General features: G+C 35.9%; 1 protein-coding gene across 7 annotated transcripts in view; it reads left to right on the forward strand.

Annotated features, from left to right (window-relative positions):
* LOC129774403 (trithorax group protein osa) overlaps positions 1 to 24,145 on the forward strand; it is a 476,322-nt gene that overhangs the window by 128,613 nt on the left and 323,564 nt on the right. For all 7 annotated transcript variants that reach the window (XM_055778154.1, XM_055778172.1, XM_055778176.1 and 4 more), the window contains exon 3: positions 19,472 to 19,660. In XM_055778154.1, the coding sequence (XP_055634129.1) occupies positions 19,472 to 19,660 (189 nt within the window). The remainder of the gene's footprint in view (positions 1 to 19,471; positions 19,661 to 24,145) is intronic.

Genomic DNA, 24,145 nt, shown 5'->3' on the forward strand with positions numbered 1-24,145 from the left:
AAATTCAAAGTTTCGGAAATTCATAAAAATTTGATGTTCCACAAAGTTTGTCAAAAATAGTTTTACCATCTTGGACTCATTTTTTAAATTTTCCACATGACTTCTATTTTATATGAATTTTTTTTTTAAATTCAAAAATTAATATTTTAGATGTGGGAAGTTAAAGTTATTTTTTGTGAATAAAAAAGAGCACTATTTTTTCTCGGTGTATATGTTTTCACTTTTTAACATCAATACTCTTTTTCTTACTTTCTGAGACACTATTTCGGAACGACTCATAGTTTTTGAGATATAAATTATCAAAGATTTCTGTTACTAAAATCGATACGCCCTTTTCAAAAGTTACACTTGAGCCAAAAAATTCCTAAATAGTGTGGAAAACTCATATTTCCTACTACCCGAACGGAATACAAACTTTTATTCGAATCAAAATACAAGGTTTTAAAATCTCCATTTTTAATTCGGTTTAATTTGGAATTACACTCAAGCTCCAAGCTGTACAATCGAAAATTTCTATTTTTATATTTTGGGTAGCTTATAACATTAACAATGTTTTTCTTATTTTTCTTTACCATTTCTCATTTTCTTATCATATTTGTTTCCCCTTCTTCGTTTTTTTAATTTTTTTTAATTCTCTGTTTTTTTGTTTTTATTATTCTCTCGAAGGAAGAACAGAAAAAGATAGAAGAATAAAATGAAAAGAGAAAAAAGAAAAAAGATGAAGAAGACGAAGAAGGAAATCAATAATAGGAAAGTTAAAAAAAAGAGAAGACAAATGGGAGTTCGAATAAAATGAATAAAAAGAAGAACAATAAGTAAAAATGTAAGAAACGCCCTTAAGAGCGTCGGACATCTAAACATTTGGTGCTTTTTCATGTTTTGGCGCGCCGAGTCCTACGTATTTAAAAGTTTTTGAGCCGCTAATAATAAGAAGAATAAAAGGGGAATAAAAAGAAAATAAAGATGATACAGAGGACAAAGAATGAAAAACAAATACGACGAGAAAATAAGAAATGGTAAAATAAAATTTTACCAGAAGAACAGAAAAAACTGAACGGAGAATAAATGAAAAACAATAAAAGTAGATGAAGAAGATGGAGAGGTAAGAGAAGAACGAGAAAAGTAAAAAAATTAGAAGAAGTTAAAGATTTTAAAAAATTTTAAAACTTATATGAAAACAACAGGCGCACCCGTGGCCGAGTGGTTTGCGCCTCACATTATCATGCCGGGTGTTCGGGTTCGGTTCCCGTTCTGGTCGAGGGATTTTTCGTCAGAGAAATTTCCTTCGACTTGCACTGTGGTCACGCGTATTCTAGAGTTTGCCTCTCGGAATACATTCAAGGCGTGTTATTTGGCTTAAGAAATCTCAACTAAGTATTAATAAATGACGCTAGCTGATGCATACGTTGAGACGGCAAAAGTTCCACAGGGAACGTAAACGCCATTCAAGAAGAATATGAAAACAACAAATGTAACAAAAAAGTATAAACATAATATTATGTGCTATTAATGCAAAAAATCCTAAGATCTTCAGATATTCAAACATTTGGAGCTGTTTGTATGTTTTCTTATCATATTTGTTTTCTCATTTCTCATTTTCTTATCATATTTGTTTTTCCTTCTTCGTCTTTTTTATCTTTTTATTTTTTTAAATTCTCTGTTTTCTTGTTGTTCTTGTTCTCTCAAAGGAAGAACAGAAAAAAATGAAAGAATCTATTCTTTCATTTTTTTCTGTTAAAATAAAAATAGAAAAAAAAGAAGATAAAGAAGACGAAGAAGGAAATCAATAATAGGAAAGTAAAAAGAGAAAGAGAAGAAAAATGAGGATTAAAATGAAATGATTAAAAATAAGAACAATAAGTAAAAACATAAGAATCATCATTAAGATCGTTAGACATCTAAACATTTGGTGCTTCTTCATGTTTTGGCGTGTCGATGACTAAAGAGAAAAAAACAGAATAAAAAGTAAATAAAAAAGATTAAGAGGACGAAGAATGAAAAGCAAATATGATGAGTAAATGGGAAATGATAAAATGAAATAAGAAAAAAAAAATGGAGTGAAGGTAGAGAAGCGAACGAAGGAGGAAAAGAGAAGCAAGAAAATGAGGAAATAAAGAGAAGACTTAAAAAATAGGAGGAAAGAAATGAGCAAAAAAAAAGCAATAAGTCTAAAAACTAACTAGACCTAAATATCTGGAACCTCTTCATGTTTTGGTGCGCCGTTGCTTGCGTAATTCAAAGTTTTTGAACAAAAAAGAATAAAAAGTAAAATAAAAAGGGAAAAAGAAGAAAAAAACAAAATTTATTGGTTTTTTGTTTTTTGTTTTAATAAAAAAAAAAGATTAAGAGGGCGAAGCATGAAAAGTAAATATTATGAGAAAATGAGAAATGGTGAAATAAAATAAGAAAAAAAAAATAAAAGCTATAGGAGAGGGACGAAGGGAAAATAAGGATAAAAATAAAAGAAATAGGATAAAAAAATTAGCAAATAAGTCTAAAAAATAAATAGACCTAAACATTTGGAACATCTGCATATTTTGGCGCTTGCCGAGAATAACGTTTTTTTTTGGGAAGTTGTAAGATGCTGTTTGCTGTTCCCGAGGCATGCCCTCAAAGGCCAGAGTATTGTCGAATGTCTCTGAAGTCGGGGTGTGAAATTCTTATATTTTGATTTGTGGAGAATTTCAGCTCATAGGATGATGATAACGCCGGTTTCGAGGTCGCGAAACCACCGAGTATAACTTTTTAGTTTCCTAGAAGCCACCTTATTCATAGATCCCTTAATATATTCTGGAAATCAGGCTATCAATTTTCTATGTTTGGAGGAATGCTCGAAATATTCAAATTTTATTTTTATGATATCAAATAATTCATTGATAATACCACAATGAGATCTTCGCTGAACGCTCCTATTTTTCAATTCATCCGTCTTCCGGGCAGAACATTGCCCTCCATACACACATCGCAACCGCTCCCTTAACAACATCCTGCCGGAATAATTAAAAGCAAATCAATCAATCCGTAATCCAGTCCATCCCGGTGTTCCTTTTCCTCCGCAACCCCCACCCCACCATCGGACTCTCATATTCCGGAGTGGTTTCACTACCATTAAAATGAAATCAATTATTCCGAAGTGTCCTGGCTCGGGAATTCGCTCTGGTTTAATTCCGCTTTTTTATGTTTCCCGAGTATTCCCCTTCTTCTGGTCTGTCTGTGTATTATAGTGTGTGTATGCAAAAAAGCGCTCGATCACAAAATCTGATTGGAAAAGTTTTTTCTCTCTCTCTGTGTGTCTGTTCCTATTTGTTCCTTCTAGTTGTCTGTGTGGCTGTTTGTGCAGGGAGAAAAATTGTATTTGCATGCGAAACTGAGAAAAAAAACTAGGTCAAGCGAGAGAAGCTAAATGAACATACGATTGCTTGAACAAATGTGTAACACGTTGCCTTCGAACGTGACTCCAAATGGGACATTTTACCGAAATACAACAGAAACCAGGAGCCAAGCCGATAATTAGAAAGTCATCTCAAGACCGACCGATGATTTGAACATGGTGACCCCATGTATCAGTGCCAAACACATCCACTTCATGGCGACAGTGGTTCGAGTGATCCCAATCCGTTATTGATACTCTCCACCCTGCCGCCTCTTCGCAAGACTTGCACAGCACAAGCAGTTGAAAACTTTTTGACTAATCAGCTGGAATATAGTCGAAAAGTTTTGCCTGTCCTGAACACATACCCACACACACACACACACACATCCAACCAACGAAAGTAGCCAATGAACGAGAGGAGATGAGCGGTCGGAAGGGCGCAAAATGTCAAAGTTTTACTGCGCGCTACCGGTGGCGATGGAAGAACACAGATGGCGGCACCATCTTCTACTCGACGAGAGAAGCAGAAGTTGAGAAGTTTTTGATTAGAGTTTGCAGGATCAATTTGCCAGCAATCATTCCGAGTTGGAGTCCCTCGTGTTGGGCGGAGGGATGGGATGCTTTACACCACACCATCAGTACAAGTTTGGCCTAATTGAGGCAATAATGGAGTAAAAATTGCTCAAACTTCGTGGTTATTACTGAAGCTGACGCTCTTGGTCTGGGTACTCATCCCCATTTTATGGCTTCATACTTTACGACGCCTGCAAATTTATGCGGGAAGCAACACTTATCAACTGCTGCTGGCTGCACCAAGAGAATCAATTTCCAAAGTGAGCGGCGTGGAAAGTTTTTGCGGCGGCGGGTCCTCATAAATTCAACAGCGCCAAGGTTTTGTGTCACGCTAAACACAAATGACTGTCAAATGAATAACTCCCCACTGGCAAGCCGAAAAAAAGGCGCCGCTGCACGCTACGCGAGAAATTAGAATAACTTTACCACAAGAACGAAAAAGTTTCACCCCAAAAAGGAGAATGTGCAAACAAAAACGGTATAGGATATAAATTCCAAGCGAGAGAAAAACTTTTTTTTCCATGTTAGGGGAAACTTTTCACCACACGGAGCGGAAGCAAGATTTACTGTTTTACACCACCCCCTCCGGAGATTCTTCTGAACTTCTAGGCGATAGCACACAGAATAAAAAGGCATGAAACTCTCTCTACCTCTGTTTGTGTGTTTGTGTGGGTGTGTTCTCCTTCAGTGCAAAAAAGTCTCTGAAGAGCCCACTTCTTCCAGTGCACTTTTCCGCGCTTTTGTGCCGGTAGTGGCCTAACAAAGGAATGCGCGTTAACAAGAAGACGATGACGACAGCAAGCAATCAGATGGACCTCCCGATCCCCCCTACCGCCTTTTCCCACGCCATTCGCATCAGCAGCAAGAAGAAAAAACATTAAACACTTTGGAAAAATGAGAAGTACTTCTTCCCACTTTGTTGCCATTTTTCTTTTCTTTTCTTTTTTTTTTGCGGAACTCAGAAGATGGAAAATGCCATCACATCCACATCCTGTATACAGAGAGAGCTCCACGATACGAGATGTGCCTGCAGGAACATAACTTTGACAACTTTAAACCTGCCATCGCTTTTTCTCCCTCGCTCACACTCCCATGCTTCAAAACTCAATGAAGCGAATCAGAGGCTTACCTCCACGTTCCCCCCTTTTTCTTCTATTCAATAACACTATTGGAAATTTTATTTGAATTTTCCGTCATACCCCCGCGGGAGGGGAGATTGTTTTCAAAGTCTGTTCGTTTTTCTCTCCACCCTCCGCACGAGAAAAATAATCAATTTTTCCTTTGGACTCACCCGCCTTTTTGCACCGTTCCATTTTAAAACAGACAGTACTAAAACTTACATTATTCTTTCCGGCAACTGGCAACTATCTACTATGCCTCATTGAGCGCTGCGTGCAAAAAAAAAGACGCAGTGAAAAAACTTAGTGGGAGTAAATATCCGTTCGACTTGGTCTTATGGTGCGTTTATACACCGCGATAGACCCTAGAATTTTCTACATGGCAATAGATTGTTGAAAAGTGATCAAAGCTATTGGTATTAAAATCTCGTAAATTCACCAAGAAATGACAGAGCAATGAGCTCTCGAAATTGCAAAATTTTAATTTAAATTTTTTCAATTTGTACTCCTAGTGATTGATCCTGAAAGTTGCAATCCTACGTCAAAAAAACGGGTGGGTAACGCCGATCGAAAAGACTACACCAAAGGCTGTCAAGCTTATGGAATTTCCACCAAATTTTCATCTTCAGTTTTGAACCGAAGAACGTAGGTCTCGCGCGCCGGGAAATATGCTGGCAACCATGACAGCAACCATTGCGGGACAAATTTCCACCTTCAGTTTCAAACCGAAGAACATAGATCTCACCGCTGGGAAATACGTCCTTAGAATCCGGTTTGGAATGTGGAATGTTGACACTTTTAACCCGGAAACAATGCTCGAATTTGCGAAAATTTGATCAGTAAAAGTCACCAGAAAGCCCGAAAACATGGCTAGATTCTCACAAACTCTATCCGTGTTAGAAAATAAAATTGTACTATCAATAAATCACAAATTCCAACTTAATTCTCTGCTTTAAAACATGGTGTCAGCTGGAAGCTGTCTAGAGTAAAATTGATGCTGAGAACCTAGCCTTGAAAAAGGCGATTCTGGACTCCCTCGCCGTCGCCGCTACCCACTGGATGCTAGCGGGGTGATTTTCGAATCGTATTGAAACCACAGGGCAAAGCAATTTATACCTCTCACTCGATGCAACCGGATATGTACGGAATCGACTTTCAAATCGGCAGAGAGAAACAACAAACATGTTCCGTAACACAGTTCTTTATTTTATTAAACAAACGCATATTTCAATGTACGAAATGTTAAACTCTACATACTTTTTCCACCCGAAACATTGTAATGGGCCCCCAATATTGAAAGATGTAGACATAGTCCTACGTCAAAACTATTGCGGACCTTACAGATCTGAACGCGACCGTTTAGCTTCCCAGGGAGGGAAGCGCTGCTTTTTTCCGCACTCGAGAGATGAATAAATCTTCAGAAGATTCCCTCTAGCGGGGGACGGACATCAAAGTCAATAATTTGTAGGCCGGGGGATAAAAAGCGATGGTAAGTGGGGTGCGAGAGCCGTACCTCATACCTCGAATCGAATCTTTAGATTTGAATGTTTTATGCCTGCAGTGGATGGGAGGGTTCAGTGTCACTTACGATTTGTATGACAATAATTCAGGATTAAGCGCTTTTCCTTATGGTAATCCATCAAACAGACTAATCGAGTATCATGATGTCAGTTACTTTAATGATAATAGTTATAATCCTTTTTTCCCTTATGCATTGATTTAGGCATTTGTTTTCATTTCCAACTGTGAAACCTTCTGTTTGCCATCAACTCATCTGTTTCCATTCAAAATGCGATTATTTGATGTTTCCGCTCGGTTCTAAGAGTTATGTTTTTATTTATTACTTATTGTTTGTGAGCTTTCATTTGTATACACATTCTACTACTTGCTTAAGATATTTCTTTTTTAATGTTTTACATTTACATTTTGTATGTAGAATTCTGAAAACTTGAATATGCATGTTTCTTCCCCAATTTGTTGAATTTATTTATGTTTTTTCAATTTTATTCCAAGTTTTACTTATTTCTCATTTCCTAATTTCAAATTTTTCTAATTTTCAATTTTTCAATTTGTAATTTTTCGATTTCTTAAATTTTGGGATCTTTAATCTTCCATTTCAGTTTTTTTAATTTTTTTAAAAAATTAAATAATTTTTTTTGATTTTTTTAACCTCATCAAATCTTAAAATATTTAATTTCAATTTTTGATTTATTCTCCATATAACTTGTTTAAAATTTTGTTGTATAAATTATATTTATAGTTCATCAATTGTTGAATATTTCATCTGTTGAATGATATTTTTTTAATTCTTTATAAATCTTTTGATTATTTTATATTTCAAATATTTCTGATTCTATATTCCCACATTCCATCCTTATTCATTACAGTTTCTCAAATAACGCGTTTTTATTTGAATTTAGAGTTCTTTATTTTCCATTATTCAATTTAAAAAAAATCAATTGTTTCAGATTTATATTGTTTTAATTATTCAATCCTCAATATTCTATTTTGTCAATCTTGCGATTTTTGAATTTTCCCACTGATCTTTTTTTTTCTTTTTTTTTCATTCCTCGATTTTTTTTCTGCAAACATTATTTATATTATTCATTATTATTTCATTGTTCAATCCTTAGTTTTTTCAATTTTTCAATTCTTTTCTGAATTCTTTCATAATTCAAATATTTGTGATTCTATTTTCCCACATTCAATCCTTATTCATTCCAGTTTCTCAAATTATGCGTTTTTTTTAATTTTCGAGTTCTTCCTTTTTCATTATTCAATTTAAAAAAAATTCGATTGCTCAAGTATTGCTGGTCTTCTATTTACAGTACATGTAAATTAATGTAATACAGTTTTCGCAACTTTTTTTTTATAAAACCTCACAATAGACCTTCCATTTTTTTTCCATTTTTTAATTCCTCGATTTCTTTTTTTCCACTTTCCAAATTTTTCGAGTTCAATTTTTTTTGTAAATATTATTTATATTATTTATAGTTATTTTAGTTTTTTTTTGAGTTTTTCAATTTTTTATTTTTTCAATTCCTTAAAAATAATAAAATAATAAAAAAGCTTGTTTTGCTGACAAATAAATTTGAAGAATTTGGGTTTTTTTTTAAATTTAAAAAAAAATCCTTAGTTTTCTATTTTCTCAATTTTTCGATTTTTGTCTTTTCCAACTGAGTTTTAGTTTTTTAAAATTTTTGAATTCCGATTTCTTTTTTTTCCACTTAATCAAATTCCAAACTTTTCGAGTTCGATTATTTTTGTAAATATTATTCATATTATTTTTTATTGTTTTGATTGTTTGTTTTATTTTTTTTCATGTTTTTCAATTTTTGATTTTTTCAATTTCTTAATTTTATAATTCTCTATTTTTTTTTATTTGTCAGTTTTTTTTGCTCCGTTTTATTGATTTAGGGTTTTTTTTTAATTCTTCAATTCTTAGTTTTCTATTTTCTCGAGTTTTGATTTTTCCAACTAATCTTTAATTTTTTTTTTCAATTTTTTAATTCCTCGGTTTCTTTTTTGCCTCTTAATCAAATTCCAAAATTTTCGAGTTCGATTTGGGAAATATTATCTATATTATTAATTATTGTTTTAATTGTTCAGTTTTTAGTTTTTTTGAGTTTTTCAATTTTTTATTTTTGCAATTTCGTAGTTTTATAGTTTTATAATTATCTATTTTTTTGTCGGTCAAATTATACAAAACGAAAAAAAAAACTGTTTACAATAAGTGTTCCAGATTTTGTCATTCTTTTTAATGAAAAATATTAAAAATTTGTTTGTACAGGTCGGACTCGATTATATATAATCGCAATTTCACTTTCAACGTTAAATTTAGAATCCAATACATAATCGAATCACAAAGAAGCTTTTTTTCTATTAATGTTAGACATTCATACATTAATGAAAAAATTGTTTTCTTGAGATTCGATTATGTATAGGATTTGAAAATAATTGTAGAAAAAAAATGGTCGACTATATATCCGACCTGTATTTGAATTTTCCAACTCATTTTTTCCAATTTTTCATGTTTTTGATTTCTCAATTCGTAATTTTTCCACTTCATCAAATCCTATATTTTTCGATTTCAAATTTTCAATTTGTATTTTTTCTGTTTTGGAATTTATTCTTCAGTTTTTATTTTTTTCTTACTTTCCCATCCTTCAATTTATTTATTTTTTAAACTTTAAGCTCCATTCTTAAAGCTTAAATTTGAAACTCTTTTATTACCTAAATTTGATAATCTTCAAGATTTTCAATACCTAAGTTGATTAATTTATTTGAATCTTCAAACACTCCAATTCCTAGATATTTTTTACTGTTTCAATAATTCAAATTATTTATTATTTGCAATAATTCTTGATATAGTTAAATTTTTCAACTTATCATTTTTTTAAATCAATATTTTTTTTCCAATTTAAAAAAATCAAGTTTGTATGGTTTAGTGCTTCAATTCATTTAGAATTTTCGAAAATTAGAGTATTCAAATAACTTTTACCAAATTTCGTAAACTTTGAACAATTTTATTCCAATTTTTTTATTCTTCATGAAATTGTTTTGTTTAATTCATTTTTCTAAACTCTATTCTTTGGAATGGCGGTTTTTGAATTTTCTAATTCAATATTTCCATTTGTTTTTTTAATTTTTTATGCCTCAATTTTTCACATTCCCAAATTCTAAATTTTCCAATTAAATTTTCAAATTCTTTTTTTTCCTTTTTTTTCATTGTTTTTATAATTTTCATTCATCATCAGTTTTTCAATTTTTCGATATTTCAAATTTTGTTTTTTTTAAGTTTACGATTTTTCAATCGTTTATATTTTCTCATTTATCAATTTCTCGATTTTGAAATGTTTCAATTCGGCAATATCAATTTTTTTAAATACGAAAATTTTGAATTTATTTTTCCATTTCACTTTTTTTCATTTTTGAATTTGAATCATTTTTTAAATTTATCAATGATTAAATTTTTGGCTTTTTTCTATTTTTCCTTCCTTCCATTTTTCAACGTTACGATTTCAATTTATTTTTCAATTTATTATTTTTCCAATTTCTAAATTTTTCAAATAATCACTTAATTTTTCTCAATTTTGCAGTTCTTCAAACTCGAAAATTTCGAAACATTGAGTTCTTCATTTTTGTCAACTTTAAGAGTTCAAATTTTCGAAATCTCTGAATAATAAATTTTTCATCGTCTTAATGTTTCAAATTGTCGAATCCTTAGTCTTCCGGTTTCCATGTTAAAATATATAATTTTTGAAATTTTCGTTTTTTTCAATTTTAAAATTCTTAAATTTTACAAGGTATGAACAGCTAAGGTTTCTTTGGTTTTAACCCTTTAAAAATCATTAAAAAAACTATTTTTTGAATGTTTTGTTACATTTGAATTGCAGTTTAGTATGTTCTCAAAATGTAAAACTATGTAATCCGTGAAATTATGAAGATCTTCAATATCTCGAGACCATCTGAATGTTCAGGGTCTGGAGAAAATTATCAACTTTTGAAGGTTCGAGACCTCGAAATATTGTTGAATGCTTAGATTTTGTAAGTTTTAGGTAGGTCTTAGGGCTCTGACACTGTACACAAACGGAGTGCAACGCCATGGCACCACAATCTGGTCGCATGGCGTGGTAATGTCAGACCTAGGGATATGCCATAATTGAAAAAAGATAAATGAATAAAATTAATTCACTAACTAATAGCTACTCTGACAGCGATTTTGCTACTGGTTCTGGGCTGCTACAGCATTTCTCACCCTCGGTAGTGCGTTCCGAACGCGCAAGCCCTGAAAAAGGAAAAGTTTACATTTTTCTACCTCGAAACCCAACTCCAGCTCCTTCGTCCCGCGCGCTCCGATGGACCCTTGGAGCAACTTTAAGTTAATATTAATAACGAGTCGACGATGTCAATGCTGCTAGTGCCACTGCTAATACTGATTATGGTCGTGGTGGTGTGATTAAACACCCTTGCAGGGCCGGCTTGGTTGCCCCTTCGGGAGTTACGGATTTGGGTTCAAATGGTTCTTTCTTTGTTAATTATGACTAAAATGAGGTCCTGTCAAAAGGTGTTAATGTTTTCAAGCCAAAGTCGATATTGAGTTGAGGTCCAAACTATCACCGATTGAGACATGTTCTTGAGCGCCCTTACATATCACTCTTATGGCATATGAATGAGCTCGAAGAACTTCAATCTTCAAACCGGCGAAGAGACTTCTCCGCATTCCTTCGCCCCCCATCCAATGATGACCACAAACGCCGATAAGATTACGCAAGAGCCCAGCACCGTGGGAAATTAATCATTTCAAGGCAGCATCGTCGTTTCGTCGCGGCTCGCTTCGCATCTCCATTCTCCTCCTCCCCCCGAAAACCAATCCGGAAAGATGAAATGATTTTCAGCGGAGCTCATCTGTCACGAGCTCAATCGAAGCAATTTATCAGCTGCTTGCTTGCCTGCGCCGGAGGGTTTGTGGGTGGCGGACGAGAACTCACAGAGATTTCGGAATCGCTGGCCGGCGCTATTTGTGCGAAAAAGGTGGACGGCGGAAAGGCGGTCCCCTTCGGGGGGTATCCTCCACTGAAGACGACGCTAAGTAGTACTGCTACTACCCGGGGAATGTATAATTAATCTTTCCAAATCGCTCTCTATGACGAAGACACCATTGGATGGTGGCGGCGGCCCAACTGCTGCTGGGAAAAAAGGATGATGGCAAAATGCGATGATGACAACGACGGCGAGCGAGCAGTTACCGACGACGACGGCGACCGCGGCAACGGCGATGACGATAAATTAAAATAGCTAATTTAAAAGTCATGTTCTCTAATATCTTTATTACCATAGCCAAACATCGTTTGGGGAAGAAGCGCGGGGTCTGAAAATTTACGCCGCCAAGATCGTCCCTATGCGAGTACACAAGGGACTAGGGATTGATTTCAAACAGATGGGTAACCAGAGCACGGACAGAGAGAGAGAGAAAAAAAATCAATAAAAGTGAAGATTGTTTTCGTGCAGAAATTGATAGGGAGTCGGTTTCCAAAGACGTCGCAAGCGAACAGAATAATTCGCGGATGAAGGACATGACGTTTCGAGCTTATGCGTCGTGACGTTCTCGGGAAACTCCAAACTTTATCGAGATTTGAATGAATTGAACGCGTTGAATTAATTACCCCAACTGAACAATGTTGATTTATAAGATCTTCAAGTTCGAATGAATACCTAGAAATCAAGAGGTCTTGGATACCTCGCAGACATCTTCAAACATTCAGCGTTTCTTTAGGTTCAATACATGGTTTTTATTCGTTTATTAGGATATTGAAGACTTGCAACATTCCACAAGCCTACAAACATTGGGTGTACAAAATGTCAAACAATGTTTTGTGAAGTATTCAAATTACAGACGGATTTCAAGTCTTATGATCTGGAGAAGATCAAATTGAAAATAAGAACTAGTCAATCCTTGGATCCATAAAACTCTTCAAATCATCCCCAAAAGGAGAAAGCTTTCACGTCTTCCTAAATTCTGCCGGGTTTTTGAAGTCTTACAATCTTAAAATCTTGAAATCAAATCAAATAGATCCAAGAACTAATCAAACCTTGAATTCATCGAACTCTTCGGACTTTTTTTCAGTTTTAAATCTGTTTCTTTTGAGCACCCAAAATGTATGCTTCACGTATCACAAAGTCTCTCAAAATGATGAGGACTTCGCGTTTTCAGGTCTTATAAAGGCCTAAAAAAATCAAATTGATCAAAGCCCGAGCTTTAGATTTAATTCAATCCATTTGATTACTCAAGAATCAGCGTTTCGCGTTTTCAAACTTGAATGTATTGGGGTCTTGGGGGGAGTTCAAAAATCGAGTTTATCACCAGAAACAGATTAACTTCAAGAACATAAAGCGATCGGAACTACAAGTTCTGTTCGTCGGATACTCAATATTTTTCCGATGAAATTGTTAATGTTCAAAGATTTAAAAACAGTCTTATGATTTTCAAGAATCTTTGAAACCAGATCTCGAAACTGAAGAGGTTTCTTGGCTAACATATCAAGATCTTTAAATTCATTCTTCAATCTTGAATTATTTGGATCCTATGGCTCTCCAATAGGGAAATGTTGGAAGCTCGAAACCTTGAACTTTTGAATGATGAAAAATCTCGTGTTTTACGAAAATAGCGGCGTGATTCGAAGGTAATAAATTTCAAGACTCTGCTCATTTGCCAGCGTCCTTAGAAAGTTCTTAGACCTGATACCTTGATCAATGGATATCTGCTTTAACTTGAAGTCTAGAAAACTTAATAATCTCAGAATTCCGAAACATATTAGTTTTAACATCTCGCGAGTAGGTCGCTTATCCAGAGACTTCAGATCCGCAAAACTTGACAAGTTGTATATAAAGAGTTAACTCAATATTTAAAGACCTTGAAGGTCCTAGGGGCCTCTGGAATGTCTAGAGATTCGAAGAGCTTGCGTATAAACTTATTAAAACTTGAAAACCTTGGAACCTATTTTGAATAAATGAAATATTGTAATTCCGAAATTTCGACTGTAATATCAAGAAACCCGAAGGCATCACGATCTGATAAGCTATTGATTTTTTGTGCCATCGTCAAATCACATTTCACATTTTAAGATGTCAAATCTTTTATGAGATCAGTTTTGAAGATTCAGAGATTTGGAACGTTTGTTTGAAGTCTAGCTGTTCCGATGAGAGGCTTACCTTTAAGGCCGGTAAAACTTTTCGTGGATACGAATATCCGAGAATTTGAGATTCAGACAATCAGAAAATCAGAGATTCAGACAATCAGAGAATCAGAGATTCTCGGATTACCGAGAACATGAGAATCTGAATCTGAAAATATGAAAATCTGAATCGGAAAATTTAAGAGTCCGAATTCGAGAATCATAATACGTGTATCCGAAAAAAAAAATCAAAATTCGAAATACGAAATCAGACTCTGTGATTCAGATCCAAAATCTGAGATTCAGGATCAGAATCCTAGAATAAGATTCAAAATCCATGAATCCGATTCAGATTCCGAGAATCAAATTCACTCGACTCGAGAATTAGATAATCAGACTCTTAATCCGGGAATCTGAATTCAAGGATCCAGGAATCAGAATCCAAGAATCACATCCAGAATCCGAATCAAATTCGGATAGATAATCAAATTTAGAATCCAGAAATCAGAATATGAGAATCCGAGAGTCAGATTCAGAATCCAAGAGTTTGAATCAGATTCAGAATCCAAGAATCAGATTTAAAATTCGAGAGTCTATGTCTGAGAATTGGAACCAGAACCCGAGAGTCAAAATTCGAGAATTTGATAGAGAATCCGAGAATCAGATGCAGAATCTTTGAATCAAGCTCAAAATTCAAGAGCTTGAGGGTTCGAGAATCAGATTCAGAAACTGAGAATCAAACCAATAATCAGATTCCGAGAATCCGAAAAAAGAAAAAGCAAGGAAAATATTTCTTTTTCTATGTTATTATGCTTTCTTTTTTGACGTAGAACTACGTCTTTCATTAAGGGTGTCAAACCAGAAAACAGGTCACGTTTTTATGAAATAAAGTTAACGTTAATAACTATTTTTACCGCGAACGGATTTTGGTGATTTACATACTAAACGAATCGGAAATTCCGTAAGATTCGTTTAATATGCCATACATTAGAATCCCCTTGTTAGTAAATGGTTAAAATTCATGAAAACTTTAAGTGTTTCTATTTTCCCATACATTTGTTCTGTCCATTTGGGTGCTTTCCCGAACAGAGCTATCAATAACGAGCAAATTATCGACGACCAACGGAGGGGAAATCGTAGGATTTAAAGTCTCCGTGAACAATGGAAAAGAAGAAGAATGAAGGGGAATACTTGAATACTAGAGTATAAACAGTGGATCTCGCTGAAGCAAACTTTCATTCGGCATCGGACTGTTGAGTAATCCAGTTCACTTTGCTTTCGCTGCGCTTCGATCTAAGATTGGACCCCACCAGTGGTAATCCAACTTGGAAATCGTCGTTTAATTTTTCTGTTCATTTTTCGCGTTATTCGCATCGTGTGTTCTTCTTTCCGCGTCATAAATTGGACGCTTCGCGTAGTGTGCGATGGGCAAGAAGAAGAGGAAGGCAGGCTCGAGCCCTGCAAAAAACGAACGCATTGCCAGGGGCAATAAAATTTCGAGGTAAGCGTCATCTAATGATGCACGCGGTGTTGGTGCAGTGAAAAGCGCTCGCACTGAACCGAACCTTCGCGAATGTGACACCGCACCGAACAACAGCGAAGTAGGCGATTTCGGCGCGTCGGTCGAAAATGTAAACGCCCAGGCAGCAACCAAAATCAAGCTCAATCCGCTGGTGGTGAAGGCGGTCGCTCTTGACAAACTCATCAGCGAATTCGCATCGATGGGTGTTACAGCAGAGTACAAGCTGTGTGGCATAATTCGGTCTTTTTCCAAGCAGTTAACATTGTTTATTTTCCGTCTTCATAAGGGCATCGTTTGAGCCTTTGAGAATGCATCAATGCATTAAACTGACGTTATGGCGAAGCAGACGTTAAGGTTGTGCACCAAAAAATTATTTGAGAATACTAAGCATCTTGAATATCTTAGTGGAATGTTATAAGTTATTTGGGTTCGCGTGCCAGTCGCAAAACTGCCTTCAACTAGGATTGCATTTGCGCTAATATTGATCATAATGAAGCATTGCTACTGTTTTCGAGGTTGTTATTAACAAAAAGAGTTAATAACAACCATCAAGAAAAGTAAATGTTCTGGAATTTTGTATGTGATTAGGTTTTGCTTGGCAGTAGCAAAACTTCCTCCACTAAGGGAGACAGCTGCGCTTATCTCGAGCATAAGAAAGTAATGCAACTCTTTTCGAGGCCAGTAATATTAACAGAAGCGTTTCTTTTGAGAATAGCGCAAAATGAGGAGAAATGTTTATATTGCTAGTAGTTTCAAGCCACCAATGTATGGCTCTGTATGCATGCTATGGTGAACGCTTGTTTGGCGCTTGGTTTACGCTTAGTTTGTACGAACGATATCTAGAGGTGCGATTCCTTTGAGGCAATACTAAATAACATGTAGCATGATATTTGATACTTGCAAGTGTTGTCATTGTTGTTGTTTACATGCGGTGCCAAAGATATATTGATGTAGTTATGAGATATGGAAAAATGGTGCTGGTGCAACATGTATATAATCGACTGTTGCCGAGTCTATGTCAATTTCGAAAAAGGCCACCGGAATAGCTGACGAGGTTAATTTTCAATGCATTGACATGAAATAAATTGCGACATACGATAAGCTAGTGTATTGTTTTGCGAGGGCAAGAATGAATCATCAATCAATTATCGTCAACTGATTCTACAATGAAAAAATCATTTCAGAGATTATTCTACTAAGCAGATGTTTCTAAAATTTCACAGCATTATAGAATAATATCCGAAGGTATAAACAAGCGACTTATATAAAATAACAGTGTGATTCTACGTCAACAATGCGGTCGTATCTTGGACGCAACCTCCTATATTTTTTTTTTTCTTTATTATAGTGACTTTCAACAATTTTGGCTGGTTCGTCACTTTTACTTCCATTTTTGGAAGAATGTCGGGAGTGAGAATTGAACTCGTGACCTTTGCGCCTCCGTATTATGCTTTCCTTTTCATCATTATGTATTCTCAATTTTTCTTAATTATGATTTTTCCTCATTATTCATATATTTCATTTTCCTCATTATTCTTACTTTGTTCCTTCATTATTCTTCCTCTATTCTATATTTTTCGTTTGTCCTTAATACTGTACCTCTTTTTTCCATTATTTTTCTTTCTTTTTCCTCATTACTCTACCTGTTTAGTTATCGTTATACTTTTCTTATACAAAAATCAAACAGAGGGAAGAATAATAAAACAATGCACCAATTTTTTCACTCAGGCTTCATTTTATAATTGTTGAGGAGTTTTGGCTCAAAACTAAACGTTCTCGAATGTGTACCCTCTTCACCTTAATTGGAGAGATATTCCACTTTTTGAATTAAAAAAAAATTTAGTTTCAAGGTTTTTGGGCTGGCTTTTTTTTCTAGAAGCAAAGTACAAAACAAGTAAGTATTAAAAAGGGAACCATGTAGCCACCGATTCGGCTAAATAGGATAATGCCTTACTACAAATAGATCCAAAATTGGTTAAGAATTGTTGCGTTTTCAAAGTCAGAATTGTAATTAGAAGAAAGAAAAACAAAATGATACGGAACAAGAAGAATAATAATATCATTATTATTCTTCCTCGTTTCTTGCCTATTTTTTTTTTGTTTTCTATTTTATCATTACTATTATTCCCTTTTCTCTCTTTATTATTCTTTCTTTAGTACCGAAAAGGAAGAAAGAATTATAATGAGGGAGAAGGAAGAATAGAATTATAATGGAGAAGAGTAATGAGAAAAGGAGCATAATAATAGTGAGAAAAAAGATTAATAAAGAAAAAAACGAAGAATAATAATAGGGAAAAAGAAAGTACAACATTGCAGAGAAAGGAATAATAATGAGGGGCAACAAGAAAGAATCATAATGAAGAAGAAAGAATAAGAAAAAAAAGAGGAGAAAAGGTAAAAATAACTGAAATGATCAAAAATAAAAATAAAAACAAGAGCAGAGTTTCACACGATCTGATCATCTGAAAACTCAGAAATGAAACTCGAGGGACATGTCTTCACCATTTTGTTCTGGATTCTGGTGTTGAAACATGTTCATCTACAACGGGGAAGATTTGTACACTTGAAAATTTGGTAGAATAGATTACTCAACTCTCCATAGAAAGCTATGTCATTTTGGAATTCGTTTCACTCCGATTTATTATATAAACATTATATAGACATTAAATCAAGGAACTGAAAAGACTTCAATTTTGAGTGCTAAGATTGTTCATTCGTAGAATTCGTCTCATTCCATGGTTCTGGGCAACATAAGGTGTTCAGCGTTGAAATATCAGTTGCATGCTACCTCAGAAAAGCAAACAAAACTCCCGTAATCCAGAGCAGCGCACTACCCGATTCGAGTAGCCGTCGAGTGCCAGCTTTGAAAGATTAATTAACAGGGGAACGTGTTAATTAACAATCCATTTAACCCAGCTGTAGAGAGCTGAAGACGACAATCATCAAGCCCTTCGCTTCCCTTCGCGCCCCCAGCCCGCTTGAGCGTTTGTATTTCTAAGCAGGATCGTTCGGATCCACATCTCCGCCGCCGTCATTACTCTGGCCGCAAATTTATTGCCTCCCTGGAACTACTGAATTACTGAACCTTAGTGCACACACAACTCGAAGTTCCCCCCAGATGCTTCAACCGCACTCTCTCTCTATTATCGTTGTCGGAGCCCAGAAGGAGCACACGGCGCGCAATAAAGGATCGGATCCAATTTTCAAATAACAATAACAGACGGTGGAAGCTTTCCTCCTCTCGAGCACACACAAACTCTCAACTCTGAACGAATGAAGAGATACTGCACACATCCCAGCCTCGGCACACAGAACATTAGCACAACCATCAATAAAACAACAGCTTTCCTTTGCCGCTTAACTGCTGCCTGAGCCTGTAGATGGACAGGCGCCGGCACCGGAAATTGAGAATTTACGCAAATTTGTCTATTTAGAAACGATAGCAATCTGTGTTTTATGGTCGTTCAGTGTAAATTCCGACGGCAGATTGGCTTGGGATTGGTGCGAATGAATTGATGAGAGCGTCAGTTTAGAGTTATTGAATGACCGACCCCCGGAGATCCCCTTGGGTTCTTCGGATGTCGCAGTAGCGTTGATTTATTTATTTTTTTCCGACCCATCCGGATCGAAATCTCCAGATGAATACGACAACGACAACGACGACTAAAATGACAATGGGCCTTTCATCGATATCTCAAGCTTCTTAGCTTTACCCCACACAGATCACTTCTTCCGAACCGCAGCAGAGATAAAACTCATAATCATCAGAGCGAAACTGTGTCCATTCTCTGTGTGTGTCATCAATATCCATCTTGTTTCCCACCCGCAGACGCTGCTATCATGCTGTTCTTCTGCAAGTGGCAAATGAAACCGGATATGTGAGATAATCTTGTCCTTCTCCCGTCCCTCTTTGTACTCCAGGGCTTTACCCTCGCTTGCGGTGGAGGACCCGAGTAAAAAAAAATCCGAGCAAGATATGCTCAGTCCCCTAACCGCAACGTGTCGTTTTCTGTGCCGGTGCCGGTTTGTGTGACCGTAACCACAACAAAGCGCGAATACCCGACGAAGCAATGGCGAAGGATTATTAGCCTTCTCCGTTACACACCCATACCCTGAATGCGCGCGTTCGTCGCAATTTTGCGGTTCAATTAGCGTGCCCTCGTAGAGCAGCACACTGTACTAATCTACTCCCTTTTTTGTGTTCTTCCAGAACCTGTCGTTGCCGCCAAACATCGATCCCGGTACCTCGGACGACAGTGGCAGGGCTTCGGAACGGCTAACCACATCGTCGGTTGCCCAGCGGGACCCGGACAGCTCCCGGGATCGGCTCAGCGACGCCAGCAGCCGGTGCAGTTCCGGCAAAGGATATATCTGTGATAGCGAGGGCGACGATGATAAGGTAAGTCCCCGTGAACCACCCCCTGGATATTGAACGCCCAACTCTTTGCCCATTCTTCGATCTAATCTTAGAAAATGATTCAATCGAAAACTCGATTAGTTGTTTTGTTCCTCAGCGGCGGCCGCGCAATAAACGTCCGGAACACGACGCGCTTGATGGTCTGTTTGTTTTCGGTCCATTTCGCGCGTTTGTTGTGAGGGGTACTTTTTCACACCTAATTTAGCATCACTCCGCGCGCGTTGTGTGTGAGCAAAAATTTCCATCCGCATTTATCATGCGCTGGCGAAAATTAACGCACCCATAAAGCCGCACTCGAAAACACACGATTTCCGTGTTTGTGTGGAACCTAACCACACCTTCGTCTTCTTCCCCCTTCGACTCCGACTTCTTTCATCTGCCCACTTGGTGCGTTGTGTGTTTATTTTCAAACCGCGCGCGGTCTTCTCGGTACTATTTTTCCATCACTTTATGACCACCGGACGAGGGAAGAGAGGGAAGCTGAACCGAACAAGAACCCGGGAAAGGGAGAGACCACTTCGCCTCATACGGTTATATTTGCGCTGGCAATAACACTCAACACGCTAATTTTCATTCTCGGCCGAAAGACGTTAATTTGTTAATGAATGGACGTGATAATTATCGGGTAATTTACTAATATTTTGCTCTCCCTTCCCATCCATGCTGTGTGGAGTGGGGGACGAGCAAGACGCACAGCCCGAGCCCGAGAAATGGGTATTTTGGTTAGAGGTTTATTGTGAACATTTTTGAAAAATGTTTCCGATATCACGAACATCATGAACTTCGAGCGATGACGTGCAGATGTCGCAACATATGATTTCCAACAACTTTGTCCAAGATCATATACTAATCAGATGGGTGGTAACTAAGCATAATTACATTGAACCACAGGTTGCTTATGTTGAATGCTTTTGAAACATAGTCTCAAAATAAATTGATCAAATGCTCGAAACTCATGGCGACCGTGCTCAAAATCTTCTAAGTAACTATTTTGAACGTCGATCGGTTCAGTTGTTTTCATGTCTATGCAGAACATAAATACATGTTTCACTATTATTTAAATACTAGCTGACCCGACGAACTTTGTCGCATCCACAATTGATATTTTGAGTTAAATCATTTCGAACACTCAAGTTCCCACAGAAATTATGTTCAAGTACGTGATCTATACTCGCGGTATATAATTTCTATTTTGCATATAAACCTGACGCAGACTAAAACGCCTGATACTGAGTTAAATCGTGAGGAACGGACACCAAATCAATTTTATTTGTATGGATGGCAGCTCTCCCTCTCTCCTCTGAGGTAGAGCTAAACACAGATAGCACAGTAATGTTTATCCTACTCAAACCTCTCAATATATGACCATTCACGTCGTTTAGTTTGTTAGTTTTCGAGTCTATCGGCAACATATAGACAGACGATTAATTTATAATTTATTATAATTTATTTTGATAATGTGAAGTTGAAATTGGGAGTTGACATCATCTTCTCAGGTTGTAGCGAATGATTTTGGGTGTAAAAACATTGACCATTTAAGCTACTTTGCATACTTGAAATCTCAGAAAAAAATTGGACGACTTTTGAAAATAGTTTTTTTTGTATTTTCTTCACAAAATTTTACAAAAAAAAAATCATAGAAAAAAAAATTTTAAATTGGAATCCAGTTTCCTCAAAAACATTTTTTTTTGATTTTGAAAATAAATTGAATGACTCGAACAATGACCAACAAGTCATTCTTTTATCGAAATATGGATACCTCCTCAAGTTTAAATAAAACATTTTATCATAGGACAAACCGTTTTAAAGATATAACTAATGTTATGTTAGGAAAAAAAAAGTATTTAGGATAAATATACAAAAAAAAATATTAAGGCTGCTGACCCACTTCGATTTTTTAAACCTTATGCATAAGGTGGAAACCATCCAAAAGTACAATTTACATTATCATATAAACAATTTGAGATGCGCATGTTTTTTGACGATCATATTCAGAATCATTGACGTTTTAAAAAAATGTAACTCGAAATCCAGTTGTATAATTAAAATATGGTGTTCGACAACATTGTTCGAGAGTCAATAAACTTTTTATTAGGAAACATTCAACTTAACAACATTTTGAAATATCGCAACTTCTTAAAGAAAGTAGGATAACAATCGAATCTACATGCAATTCTAAATGAAAATTATGTTTAACTTTTTATCCCAAGAAAAAGCGCTCTTGAAGTATAATCTATTTTATATAATTTTAAATAAATATTCTGAAGAAAAAGCTCGATGAACTCGAAAACTCTTCTATTGAAATTTTCACGTCGATCGATTCAGTAGTTTTCATGTTTATGAAGAACATACAGACAGGCGGATATTCATTCATTTTAACACATTGAGCATCCCAACGCAAAATTAGTCGGCCGCTGTTCCAACCATTTCCGTTTTTTGCAGATCACAATAGGTCTTGGATATTCCAAGTTTATATGTATACACTCAGATATTTTTCTTTCATATTTTTATTAGGATACTGTTTTAATTTGCCATAGTTTTGACGACTAGTGTTGCCGTATCGGGTTCACGAAAATGACTATGATTTTTATATGATTTTTTAAACATTGCTGAAATTTCAATACTTTGCGAAATTGTAACGATTCCAGAAAAGTAATATTGAAAAATCGAATCTACATGCAATACTACATGAAAAAGTATACAACACATTTAGACACAATTCTCGTTCAAGATTTTTCAATCACTTGCAAACAACATGATTCTCCCTAATATGGAATACATGTTTGATGCAGAAAATATATTAAATGATGACATCTAAAATCGGACGATTCCTTCCTCGAGTTTTGCGCTTACCCCTTTTCTTGATTAGTTTCCGGAACATGCAGTAAATTTGTATTTCATTTGTATGGCAACCTTAGGAAGGGGGAGGAGTGGCGAACCACCACAGAAACATTCATTGCCCCCTTAAACTTCCACATGACAAAGTTGGCTCCATTTGCTTGATTATTTCTCGAGTTATGCAGAAGTTTGTGTTTCATTTATATGACTGCCCTCTCTCAGAGAGGGGGAGGAGTGTCGTACCATAATAACAATATTTCTTGTCCTCTCAAACCTACAAATGCCAAATTTGGCTCCATTTGCTTGATTAAATCTCGAGTTGTGCAGAAATTTGTGTTTCATTTGTATGGCACAAATGAAATACAAATATTTTTTTCTCATGAATTCGAGTTAATTCCGTTAATTCCGATTGAAGAAGTGAACTCCAAAATTGAACAAACTTTTCACTGCAGAACGTATGCGTATTTTCTCGATTTTCTTAAATTTTTCTTCAATATTCTCCAATTTAGTCTATCTTTTTGATTTGGGTGGGGACGAACACAAAGATATAAAATCAGCTCAAGTCTGGGCATCCGTTCTCTTGTGATGATGAGTTATATGTCTACCAAAATACTTTTTTTTATATTCACGACAATATCTAAGCTGCTCACTGCTGCTAAGTGCTCGTTGTACACAAAAATCCTTATATTCGAATTTTCTCGCTATATCTTCAATATTAGACCAGTGAGTAATATCGCGGGTATAACCGGAATGTGAGACTTCACCAAAGGCCGTAAAAATATTTTGTTTTATTTCCATTTTTTACTTTTTCCCAATGATAATGCGATTTGTGCCCGCTATCCTTGAAAAAGGCCAAATCAGACAAATTAGTCAAAAGCTTCCAGTGTCCTGGCCACCGCTACCGCAACTGGTCGCTTGCTTTGATGATTGCCGAATCCTAATTACAGCTCAAGAATGACCCCAGAGCCGAAACAGATACCTTCCGCTCGATACAACTTGTGACATGTGTGTGGAATCGACTCTCAAATCTGCAGAGAGAAACGGAAAAAAAAATTTCCTAGCGCAGTCAGTCCTTTATTCTATTCAACAAACGCACAGTTCATTGCTCGAAAAGTTTCTGCTGTGCGGCGCGAGCAATCGGCACAGCACAGAAATATTTGCAAAATAACTCCCAGCTTTAACACATGATGTTAGCTGATCGCTGTCTAGAATGAAACAAAAAATCGAAACCACAGAGCAATTTTTTTAACGATATCATTCAATGTGTTTTTTTTCTTGAAAAGTTCATCGACTTTCCATCAACATTGTCGAACACAGTATTTCAATGAGGATTTCTGGTTACGGGGTTCCAAACGGGGTTCATATAGTTTAGAGGTTAACTTGATAGTTCGTATGTAAGATGATAATTTCCATGCGATTTTTTTTTGAATTGAGGAAATCAAATTAAATAAAAAACACCACAATTGTCTTTTGATTTATTCGTAACTATGCGGTGTAACCGCGCGGTCTTAGGCACTTAAACCGCTTCTACTCACTCGCGATATAGCACAAAATTCCGCGCTTCTAACAGCGGTTAACCACAGAAACTGTAGCAGTAGCCCACGGGGGAAATGTATACCAATTAGCACA

Source organism: Toxorhynchites rutilus, chromosome 1 (genome assembly GCF_029784135.1).
Source record: "Toxorhynchites rutilus septentrionalis strain SRP chromosome 1, ASM2978413v1, whole genome shotgun sequence".
Lineage (NCBI taxonomy): Eukaryota > Metazoa > Arthropoda > Insecta > Diptera > Culicidae > Toxorhynchites > Toxorhynchites rutilus.